The sequence below is a fragment of the Pezoporus flaviventris genome, unplaced genomic scaffold (assembly GCF_033815535.1).
Source record: "Pezoporus flaviventris isolate CSIRO_AGI_PZ_B2104156 unplaced genomic scaffold, CSIRO_AGI_Pfla_v1 ptg000001l, whole genome shotgun sequence".
NCBI classification, from domain to species: domain Eukaryota; kingdom Metazoa; phylum Chordata; class Aves; order Psittaciformes; family Psittacidae; genus Pezoporus; species Pezoporus flaviventris.
In genome coordinates this window covers 12,799,372-12,811,936 of record NW_026892549.1, presented here as the reverse complement: position 1 = coordinate 12,811,936, position 12,565 = coordinate 12,799,372, and the positions used below count along the sequence as shown (strand labels likewise).

Genomic DNA, 12,565 nt, shown 5'->3' with positions numbered 1-12,565 from the left:
GTAGCTCCAAAGGAGTACAGGGGCGGGGATGCAACTGGCAATAGAGTTCATCACTAATTTCAGAAAAAAAAAAAAAAAAGAAAGAAAAAGTATGGTAATGGATAAAAAATTAGTCAACTCTGTCAACTATCACAATAATAAAGTAACTTCAGTGTCTGACTTGTTTCAATTACTTCATCTCTACAACAAGACTTAATTTTGTTATGGACAAAGCTGGCTTTTATTTACAGAGCTGAAATTTCCATTTTTTTTTCTTTCATTATCTTTTAAGTTTTGCCTTTTGAGAAATCATAACATGCATCTGATACTGTAAGTACTATGCTCTACAGCAGCCATATTTAAGTATTGTAACACTTGAGAATTGAAATGCTGAGTAGATGCTATGATCGTGGCCACCAAAGCCAAATTCGTTCTTTCACTGATGGAAAATTGTTATTCCTGTGCTAAGCCATACTCCTTAAAATGTATTAGTGTCAGTAAATCCCTTCTTGCAAGGTATAATCACAAAACCAGTATCTTAGCCATGAATAAGGTAATTCTGTAGTTTTTAAAATATCAGAAGACTCAAAAACTCTTAGGAGTATTTTACTTACAGGCTCAGGGACTTTCACATTCTCTGACAAAATCATAGATTTGCTTTGGCTCAGTCTATCGTGGTGACTGTTGGCATTTTTGTTCCTCATTTGAACAGTCCCCGTACTGTGGTGGGAAGGATTAGGCTTTTCAGAGGCTGTATCAGAAGCTGTAGACCTTTCCATGGTTACTGGGTTGACCTGAAGAACATAAGAGTATTAATCTAGGAACCCTCCATGCAAAAATGTATCAATGCCAGCTGTATGTCACTATAGTCAGGAGAAGTTGAGTTATCTTGCTGGCAAGATCTTGATCTTCTTTGAACACCAGGATAACTATCAGCTGTGTCAGCCTGTAGTTTTATTATTGCCCTTATCACTCAACCATCCAAACTGCCTTGGAAGAGTTAGTTTATGTAAAAGATTATCCTTATCTCAAAAGCCATTCTCGTCTATGGTGTAATCTCCCTGCAAGCCTCTGTCACGTCCAGCTGGCAGCCACTACGTTTTGTCTTTGGCCCTGCTCACACTATACATTTTCAATCTTGCAAAGGAAAACAACATGCTGTGAAGTCAATTAACATAACTTACCTCCACAGTTCAATACATGCATGTTACAAGAGCATTGCAGGACCATGCTGCAGCCCTGCTAGTGTCCTAGATTCCAACCCACATCTAATAAGAGTTCCCTTATTTTTTACATTCTGCCACGAACAGAGATGGGATTTTTATTTCTCTTGTTCATTTTTAAATATTTGTAAATTAAGAAATGGCTGAGTGCATCAGCTCTCAAGCTGCTGGAGGAATAGGGGGAAACTCGTAGAGAACAAACACCTTCTCTAGCAGAGCTGATGTTCAACCTCCTGTGCCAGCCTTAATGCAACTTGATAAACTGCATTCTATTTAAATTTCCAAAATGCTTTTCATCAGCAAGAGTTGCTTCATAGTTCTTATACAAAACGTCAGGACAGTGATATACAGCACTTTCTCTACTTTCCTCGCTCCCTTCCCCAGTTCACCCTGGCACTACTATATGTAAGTTGTTGGGAGAAGTAATATGGTAAGAGTCACAAGAAAACTTGCTATTTGTATTCCTGTGTAACTGTATGAGAAAATGGGTGAGAAAGAGATCCTATATAAACTGGTTTCCCAATTATGGAGCCAGAGAAATGGAAATCCATTTAAATGCAGTTATAATATAAACTGCTGAAAATCAGCATTTTCCAAATGGGTTTGAAGATCACAACTTTTTTCTAGCAACATCTCCCCAACCTCTGAAGACTCTAAAAGATTAAATTCTCTGATTTTAAGAATGTTAATTTCTATGAAGGCATCAGAGCAGAGGAAGATATGGTACTAGTGTGAGAGAAGGAGATCAAGCGCACTACCGCGTATCTCTGGGCAACACCATAGCATTATGATGGTGGAAGGGCACAACCTTCCTGCCTTCACCCTCTCATGGCCCTGATAAATCAATTCCTTACAGAAAACTGCCTCAGATATAGAGAGTGATAATGAGAGGTCATGTAGTCACAAAATGGTTGAAGTTGGAAGAGACATCTGAAAGTCATCTGGTCCAAGTCTCCTGCTCAAGGAGGACCACCTACAGATGGTTGCCCAGGGCTATATCCAGAATGCTTTTGAATATCTCCAGGGGGATTTGAACTCATACAGCTAAATATATGGAAATACAAGGAAACACAGCACTCTTGAATAGAGAAATGAGAAGTGCTTCGATATTAACCATTACTCACTCAGTATTATGAGCTGTGATAGAAACACTGATTTTAATAAAAGCAGCAGTAAAGTTTATGATCGTGGCTGCCTCCCACATTGAATTAGTTACTCAAGGTTCCCTACAGAAATTAAATCACAGAAAAAAGAGGAAAAAAATAGGCTAATTAGGCTATTTACATATGTGTCCTGATGCTCAGGATTATGCATGTCTGTTTTTGCTGGGAGCTGGTATACGACACCAAGGAAAACTCTTTATGTGGACCTTTGGTAGACAACACTGAGTGTTCTCCCTTCCCAAGACACTTTTTACCACCCTCTAGAGCAGTAGCTGCTCAAACCCATGTCGCAGGGACACTTTGCCATTTTGGCAGTAAAGTCTGCAGCAGCTCCAAATAGGAAATTATTTTTTTCCTCCTTCTAAACTTGGAGAGTCAACCCATTTTGTATTTCATGTTGGTATAAAATCAAAATTGCTTCTCAACAGATTTTCAGTAGGCTCCAGGCTGGAGAGCTGATCAGACTTGAGAGACAAGAGCGACACCAGCTCTGTCACCAATCCAATGTTTGGCTGGAGTATATCTCTCAGATTTTCTTCTGAAATCTCCCACCTATAAGACTCTGACATATCTCTTCTTGGGAGTGTTATGAGTTTTAATTAGGTAGTCTCTGCCTGGTGTTATCAGCACATGAACTGCTGTAACAAAGTTTAATAGTATGACAAAGTCATGCCGTGGATCTCAAATAGGAACACAGTCAGTAAATGGCAAGTCTGCAAAGACTTCTGAAAACGTTTATTCTAGTCTCGTTGAACCTTGGTTAATTTTCCCCAAACCTGGAACTAATTCACACACATCAGAGTATAACAAGGAGACTGAGGCACCCAAGTTACAGGAACTGTCATGAAAGATAAAACCCCAAATCTTAACATTTTCACCATCAGATTTTATTTGTCTTAGTGTAGAGCATGCTGAGATCCTGCAAAATATTGCAGGACATGAAGGAAAGGTACAAGTTACAGAAATTTCTCCCTCAGGATTTCCAGGTAGGGTTCCTTTGCTGCCCCACCTCCATTGACTCCTAACAGCGTTACCGACCCTGCATGCCAGTAGATGGCACCCTGAATATGAGCTCCACGAATGCAACAGAGTTGCATTCACATTTGCGAGAAGAATTTGGTTCACACTTGCATTATGCCTTATTTTTTTATTCTTTTTATTTTTTGTTAAGCTTTTAAAAAAATAAGAAGGGAAGACAGTCAGGAAACAGTTAAAATATTAACAGAAAAAGGATCCTATCTGATGGTTTTATGATTTCATGCTTCCAAACAGCTGCATCAGGACCAAGTTTCGGCTGGTTTTGCAGGGAATTTCATTTCACTTACTTTGGAAAGCAGAGATGCCAAGTCCTGTGCAACTGCTTCTGAGGCACCCTGTGTTCATTATACAACTGGTTAATATGCCTTTTGGCAAATAGTTAGCATCTGGATATAAATTTTAGTTTTGAAACCTTCTACGGTTGATTTGCTGGAGAAAGGCATTAAACCAAGACAAAATTTACCTCCTTTCCCTCTCTGTTGTTTGTAGGGTTCTTTGGGGCAAAGAAGCAGCATAACTTTAAGATACTCACGTAAAAGGAGAGGGACAGGGAAACATCCTGAAAAATCCTCTTGGAAGTACCTGTATTGGGTCATTGTGGAACAGAAGTGACAGGTTGTTTACAGCATGGGTACAAGAAAAACCCTTGACATGAAGAGAGATGAATGACACAGTAAAGGAAAACTGATTCATATAGTGGGTAAAAAGATTACATTGGATATGAGAAAGGAAAACTTTAATTTCTGGAGAGTGGATAGATCATCTTACTTATGGGGCAAGAAACACTACTGAGCTCTAGGAACAAGATCATCTTTCTGTCTGGGACACTAAAACCAATTCAGTCCTATACAGCCAGCTGCTTCTGGAGATACCCTAAGGAGTTCAAAAGCCCTCACTGAAGGCAGAACACCTTGCCCAGAAACTGGTACATGTTTGGGATGCTCACAGAGGAGGACAAGCCTGCTGCGGCAAGTAGGACAGCATCCCAATGGTGAATCAGGTTGCACTGAAGCCAGTCTTCAGAGGCCAAGTACAGGTGTGAGATGGCTGCTAACTAGTCAAGTGACATTTGACATATATGATTGTTCAGCGGTTAAGATCCTAAAACCCTGATTTCTATACGTACAGTTGACTTTCAAACACACAGTGTGAAAGTAATGAATAGTACAGAGATGAAAAATTGAAAATTTTTAGATGCAAATCTGTAGACACAGTAAAGCCATCCCATTTCTGAGAATCAATCCCAGGTTAAAAGAGTAACACAGAAAACTGCAGAGATCAGACCTCGATCTTCCTCACAAAGTGCTGAGTCTTGGTAAAACTATCTTCAAGAGCATTTTCTGTAATATTTCTTTTAAAAACAATTCTTTCACAAAAACTTGATGTTTGATAACAGTGAAAATGTTTCAAGTATTTATTTTCTTTTGATGAGGAAAAATTCTTTTCTGCCTTTTCTCTTCAAAAAGAGAAAGGAAATAATAAAGGAATTAAAGTAACATTGTTAACTTCCCAAAGAAAACTAAAACAGAACAAAACAAAACCTTCCTTTTTCTACTTATATTTTCCCTGAAAAAAAAAGGAAAACCATATTTTTTAGCTTTTTGAAAAAAATTAAGGAAGTGAATTGTTCACCTCATATCTATTCTGATGTCTTTGGTAGCTTAATTATGGTTTCTGTCTCACAATGATAGCCAGATAAGTGTTCCCTCCTACAGTAGCTCATGGAGTTAAATAAAGTTTCATAGTGCAGTTATCAGGATTTTCATCCATTTTGACATGTTGCTTTGTCCAGGTGTTCATCATACAGTGAGTGGACTGACCAGTATTACCCAAGAACTTCATTTCATCACTTTTGGTACATTATCCATAAAGTTATCATATAGGTTTTCAGCAAAGCAAAGTGCTAGTTCTTCAAGAAACAAAAGGTATCAGTATTTCTAAATTTTGGTTTGAGCTATGCCTACATTTTCTACAACTTCATACAGCAAAAGACAGAATGCAACTGTTAATTTGTTAGCAACTTGTACCAAGTAGTTGTACCAAGTACTTTTATCTAAGAAAGGGAAAAAAAATCTATCCATGATTAATTCAGCTCTGGGGTGCCCAACAAAAGAGGAATGTGGACCAGTTGGAGCAAGTCCAGAGGAGGGCCACAAAGATGCCCAGAGGACTGGAGCAAGTCTTCTGTGAAGACAGGCTGAGAGCACTGGGGGTGTTCAGTCTGGAGTAGAGTGCCCTCACAGTGGGACTCCTCCCAGGGGTCAACAGGAAAGCTGGAGAGGGGTGTTTTACAAGGGCCTGTATGGATAAGACAAGGGGGAATGGATTTAAACTGAAAGAGGGTAGTTTTAGATTAGATTTCAAGAAGAATTTCTTTACTATGAGGGTGGTGAAACACAGACATTAATTGCCTGATAAGCTGTGCCTGCTCCATCACTGGAAGAGTTCATGGCCAGGTTGAACGGGATGGGGCTTTGAGCAACCTAACCAGGTTAGGTTGCTCAACAACCAGGAAGGTATTCCTGCCTATGGAAGCAGGGCTGGAACTAGATGATCTTTATGTCCCTTCCAAACCAAAACACTCTATGATTTTATGATATAATTAAAATAAGCTTTTAATTTCTTCCAGCTTTGCTCCTTATGACATAAGCAGCGCTATTAGGTCAGAAGCATAATGAACATGGAAGTGCTCAACATAGTAACATGAAAACACTGCAAAATTAAAGTGCATCTTGTTATATTCACTAATTCTCTTCTGCTGAAGAGTGTATCACACTTGAAGAGCATCCATTAAAATTTAATGCAACTATATTACAAAAGAATAAAAATCAGCACTAGGTTCACTGTTACACTGGACCTGTAAGCCAGAAAAAAACATAAAAATTCAAGAGGAAGTAAGAGTTAAGAAATGAAAAAAAAAACAATAAAAACCACAAAAACAAGCTAATGCCGCACATGTGGTAAGACAAAGCATTCTTGCAAAGGAGAAAACATATTTCTGTGTCTGTGAAAGAAGTGTTTAAAATCAACACACCTACATAAATATTTCTGATGCTGGGTTTTGCTCTTTGCCTTTGCTACACTGTTAACAATCTCTGCTGAAGTACAGCTCAGGGGCAGTAAGTGCTTAAATACAAAACTGCTGGAAATAAAAAGGGGGACAGATGAAAAAGCTGTAGGTAAGGAGAGAGGATAACAAGTAAACTGCCACATAGCTTTTTTCAATTATTCTTATCTGCACTCTGCTGTGTCTTTATTTTTTTCTTTCAACCACCCCCACCACTCTGCTCTCACAGCTAATGCGTCACACATCTGCTCCCAGGGCACGGACACAAACAGCAAAAGGCTGCTGAAGGATACCATGTTCTGGGCGGGTGCCCAGAAGTGTCCCGGAGCCAGTTTATCTAAGTACTATAAAACCAAAAAATTCCATTGTAATGGAAATACAAAGCAGATGTAACATCGCTATGCCTTTTCTTTTGCAGAAAGATATCATCCAGCCTGGAATAATTTGTACTTAGGAAGTAGCATTAATTCCAACCATCATTCACCTCTCTAGTCAAAGTAGAAGATCAGGAACAACACCACTGCCTCAGTCTTTACTCCAGTTCTACCCTTTTATATCAGACAGACAATAAAATAAAATTTCCTGCCAAGTTCATTCTGCTATAAAATGCTAAGTGTCCTAACCTCAACCACAATTTTCCTTATCAACTGAAATTACAATCTCATCAGCAAACATCAGTGAGTTAGTTGATACATCTTAAGTCCAACAAAGGCCAAGCTCATCAGCACTAATTACCACACCTTCTTTTAATTTTTTTTTTTTACCTATTGCAGCCATATTAGACTTTCAGTGGTGTGTCTCAGAACAGAAAACATATGGAGCAATGATCATGGGGGGCATCTTCTCTTATGTGTCTAAAGGCTGGTATGTACTCTTCTAGTCCAGTATTTGATGATTTTCTGCAAATAAAAGCAGAAATGGCCCACAGAATTCTTCAGGCAACTCTAATTTACATGCACAGTTACTTGCCTCTCCTGCAGTCAAAGAGTAAAGTATCTTTTCTGTTTTGTTTGTAGCAATATCACACAGCCTAGTATTTCCCTGCTGCCCTATGTGGAACACGTTGCTCAGGCCATTATTCACGATTTTATTTATACCCTGAGGTATATAATCCAGTTCTCTGAAGGATTAAACTAAATACAAATTTCTTGAGACAGCTTGGCCCACATCATAGCACACTTCTTAGTTAGTTATCTATTAACAAAAAGCAATTTCAAGAATGATTGTTAACTCTTAGGCTAAAGAATCTTTTATTGTAGAGCTTTTTACTTGATCCTTGATATGATGACCCTTTCAACCTTTTTGGTTTACTGTCCCATATTAAGAGAGGGTTATATTTTATAATAGCAGTTAATAACTACATGACTCTCCTGATTGAAATCTCAGATACCAGCTTAATATCCAGTAGGACCAGAGTGTTCTTACTGAGTGTTATTTAGAATAATTTCTTCCTACTTTCTGCAATACAGGACATGTGGTCTTAAAGGTCTCAAAGGCCTGACCCTGATCTCAGGTTCACAGCGAACCCCCTGTAGTTGATGGAATTAAAGCAAAACAGAAGTAATATCAAGCACACACAAGGAGGAAAGTCAAACTATTAGAGAGCCAGGTATGGAACTACACTTTGTAATGAGCTGCAAGAAGGACACAGACTTGCAGCACTGTACAGCAGTAACAACGTTGTTTTCTTTTGGGTCTAAGAACATACTTTAAAGTTGTTTTGATAACTGAGTTCTTGAGAATTAAATTGTTAAAATGCACTACTTAATTTCTTATTTCTGGTAGTTACCACACCTATTGGGAATATCTGATTCTCTACTTACAGAATGTCACAGATCTGCATGGGATTGGAGTCTATACCGCACAATAACTTAGAGATTGCTATAGTTTGATGCTTCGGTGATTTCCTGCCCATTGATTACAACACTAAAAATATGAGTGAGTGGCTTACTGCTATGAAGATTGACAGCAGGTTTTTTGGTCTATTTTTTCTATTTTACTCAACAAAAAATTAAAATTATAAAATAATAGAGGGCTGATATCAAGCCCCACTTTCTAGCAGATGTCAGCAAAATACTTAACCAAATACACAGTTTAGTGGAAATAATATTAATCTTTACAAACTGTTGCTTGATTTGTCTCATGGATTGGATGAATAGAGGCATGAAGACAGAAAATTTAAATAGCTGTGTTATACGGGCAATGGTTATCAACGAGGTCTTAGGCAGGGACCTGAAGTTGTCCTTTGTGTCATTCTAAAATTTTGTAGAAGATCATAGCTGAAAGCCTCAGGGTCTGTTTCCTGCTATACACAAATCTGTAAAAATAGCAAAATCAAATGACAAATTAAAATAGGAATCTAGTTAAGTGCCTTGTATCCTATAGGGCAGAGATATGCTATCTCTTAAAATGCCTTCAAATGGCCAAAGAATTAGAAAGAAAAAGAATGGGAGACAGCTACCATTCTGAAGTTGTACAGATGCAACAATTCTTCACATTCATATATAATGACTACAGATCCAGCTCTAATTCTGCAGTCCTCTATGACCTGCTGTCTACAGGACTTCTTTGCACAAGTAAAAGCTTGCTAGGAAATATCACTAGGATCTTATTGGAAACAACAAAAAGATGCAGTAGGGTAAAAGAGCCTACTACCTTCAAGTCAGCAGGTGACTGTATATGGTTATGTCTCTTCTTGCATCACATAGTTTCTTAATTATATCACATGTGAAGGTCTCAGGAAAGGTAACAGTTGTTTCAAAGTTTGTCTGTCCTAGTATATCATATGGAATAGCATAATGCTATTCCAAACTATTCACCACTCCTATGTCAATTTAAGATCTCATTTTCATGTGGAACTTGAAGCTAAAAGTATCCTTTGTGTACAGTTTGGCCTGCATATGTTCTGGGAACAGTCGTCCATAGTAGAAATTCAGTTGAATATGTAAAAGAACATGCCTGGGAAAAATTGCTACTTCTAGGTCTTACTGCTGGCAATGCATTTAATTTCTTTCTGGAGTGCATCTGATCTGCGACACCTGCCTCCATTTTCTATGCTGTGGAAGCTAGATTACAGTCATTCTAATGCTGACTATTGGTCATATATACACAGTATTAAAAAAAAAACTATGACTATCATCCTATACATAACACTTCTAACACATCCTACGACACTGGATAGGAGTATGGATTAGATATTAGACCAATGGCAGCAAGTAGTTTATAGCATCATAAAAGTTCATACAATTTAATTGATTCAACACCAGATAAGACCTGAGAAGTGTTAGAGGGGAATGCTTGGTTACTCCTGACCTGGCCTTACCTGACACATGAGATAATTTCCTTCTACCTCCTTCCTTTCTGCTATACATTTATATACTGCAGATGGGTACAGAGTAGAGTCATGGCTTTCCAACCACCACAAGTAAGACTAACCAGCTCTAAACTCATTTTGCACCTGCATATGATGCTTGTCAAATGGTAACTTTTTAGTTTAAAGCTGTCTAATTCTGAATTAAAAAAAAAAAAAAATCCAATGTTTTCTCTAGGAAGATCACATAAGAATCACAAATTTTCTCCGGTACTTGAAAGAAATCTGTTCCTATAGCCTAAATGTTCAGAAAAGTGTTGTTACTTTTAATGTTGCCAGATCTGAAGTGATGAGATACTATGGGAAAGGTTATTCTTGCAGTATTTACAGATACAAGCAGAAGCAGAAGTGACAGAAATTTCAAAGTAAGACTGCTTGAAATACTTCCAGCTCAATTTTGCAGAACTCCTCACAGAGATTCAGATATTCATCCAAACTTTCCATGCTTACCTGAACTAGACATGTGGTGATGATAATTTTGGAACAGCCCAAACTCTCTGGAGAAGTAGAAGAGTTAGTACCACATGACAAACCGATGTATTAGAAAAATATTTTTTAAACGCCTGAAAGACTGCTGCAAATAGCCAAAGAAAGGAACTTCCTATAAGTTCGCAATTTCAGAGCTTTGCCAACAGAAATTTTGGTTTCAGTTTGACAGCAGTTATACAAACAAGCTATCACAAAGCTAGCTTGGGTAGGTTGTTACAGTGTAGTTGTGACCTGCACTGCATTCAGGCACATGTCTGATCCATGGTGGAGGAAGCACATCACATTCATCACTGAGAAAGATTGCACACAATTTTACCATTCTAAATCAGTTGTGCACTGCTGAACACTTGGGGCAGTTGTAAATCATGTCTTAGTTTGCCTCCTGGTCCTTACTCCCTGCAGCAGCAGCATCCACTTCAGTAGAAAAAATGCCCTACTGAGCTCTGTTTAGACTCTGGTGAAAGAGTGGCTGTTGTTTTCACCTCTTCAAGTATCTTAGAGTCCCTCAACTTCATAGTTAAAATGTACGTTTGCCTTCCCTTAATCCATTTTGCAGTTCCATATACCCACTGTCCTACATGTCTGTAAAAAGGAGATGCTGAGATTATTAAATAGGAAAGGCTTTAAAACTTCTCAGACTTTAAAAACAAATTAAAAAATAAACTTATAATAAAACTATTTCTTTAATTAGAACATTATAAAGCTATTTCTTCCTGACGCTTCCTGCCTCAAGAGTGTCTAAAAGAGGCTTGTCCCTCATTCAGACAATAATACCTCCTTCTTCCCATTCTCCAGGATAATGTTCAAGTTCCTTGTGCTGTGCACATGAAACAGTCTCTCCTACCCTCTCTCAACCTTCTTCCATAGATATCTGCAGCAGTTTTTGTGCTGTGATCCTGCAGCTGTTGCCTTACTTCTTCTCACTGCTCCCACTTCCCATCTGAGGGGGGAAAAAAAAGCTCCAGACACTTTTAATCTGTTCCCACACTCCATCTCCACTTTCCTTTGCAGAGCTCCTGGTGCTGTGCTTGTCAAAGACGCTGCTGTGAAACACAGCAGAGCCAGCACCTACAAATTAAAGAGAAAACTTTTAAGGTACAGCAGGAGCTAGAAGAGGAAATTCTTTGCGGCTTGCATCAAGCAAGTCCCTCTTCTGCATTTTGTTAAGTCCCTGGTTTGTTTTCTTCACTAGCCAACTGTGCAATGGCCCAGAGTGGAACACAACGCTCCTCAGCACCACGTGATAAGTGGGGAGAAGACAAAGGCATTTGGTTAATGTGATAGTATCTGATATCGCATTGTGTAGCTGTTTGCTTTCAGCAAAGATGAAATACCGAGGGTATTGTGGTGTCAAAAATATATATTTTTTCATTATGCAAGAAGTTTAAGCATAGGCTCTGTTAATTATGTCTAATTTTTTTACTGCAAATGTACATTGTTTTGTAAGGGATCAATGAATTATTTATTTTACTAAGGTGGTTCAAGATGACTCCAGAAACCTTATATGCATACTTTCTATGGGCCAGGAGACCAGAGCCCAGCTGTACCATGAGTCCCACCACAGGTTTGCTGCACTTGAGAGGAGCAGTCACAGTCAGTAGCAATGACAGCAGGAATCTGGTGATACCGTATTTGTGTGTGAAAAAAAACAGTCATGGTGAAAAGAGTCATCTGCCCTACGCAAGGTTAATAGCAAACATACTTAACAAGCATTACATTTTCTGTTGGCTGTGGGTTTATTAGGTAGTATGGTAAGATGTAGAGCTTCTAGACTCCTCGGATCCCTTGTTGGATGAAACTGCACTCTGCTCAAGTGAGCCTTTGCAGTCCTACATACCTGAGTTGAAAAGTCATTACAGCACATCAACATTATTCCTTAAACATCTTGTTGCATGACCCAAGTCTGATAAGAAATCTCTGGATTTAACTTTTTTCATTCTTTCATTTCATACTCTTTTTGTTCCATGTTTTAATATATTTCTTCTCTTTAGTTACAGTCTAGGAAAGTTTTTATAAAAAGACCCCAAATTTAGATGAAATTTAAAAATAGAAAAGTTTTCCCATTAAAATCTGTGTAGCAATTCTGAATGTCTTGGGTCTGTATGACTGCATCCTACTCAATTCAGAGCCAGCGGTACGCTGTCCAAAACAAATTAAAGAAAGGGCTGAATTTCTCTAAGTCTCTTCTCAGACTAGGGGCACTTCTTGTCTTTGCCAGGGCCTAGGATTAATGCAC

General features: G+C 38.4%; 1 protein-coding gene across 6 annotated transcripts in view; it reads right to left on the bottom strand.

The window, feature by feature from the left end:
• Nucleotides 1-12,565, bottom strand: part of ARHGAP15 (Rho GTPase activating protein 15) — a 392,541-nt gene that overhangs the window by 360,284 nt on the left and 19,692 nt on the right. For all 6 annotated transcript variants that reach the window (XM_061445138.1, XM_061445129.1, XM_061445154.1 and 3 more), the window contains one exon: nt 594-773. In XM_061445138.1, coding sequence (XP_061301122.1) covers nt 594-758 — 165 coding nt within the window. In that variant the 5' untranslated portion in view covers nt 759-773. The remainder of the gene's footprint in view (nt 1-593; nt 774-12,565) is intronic.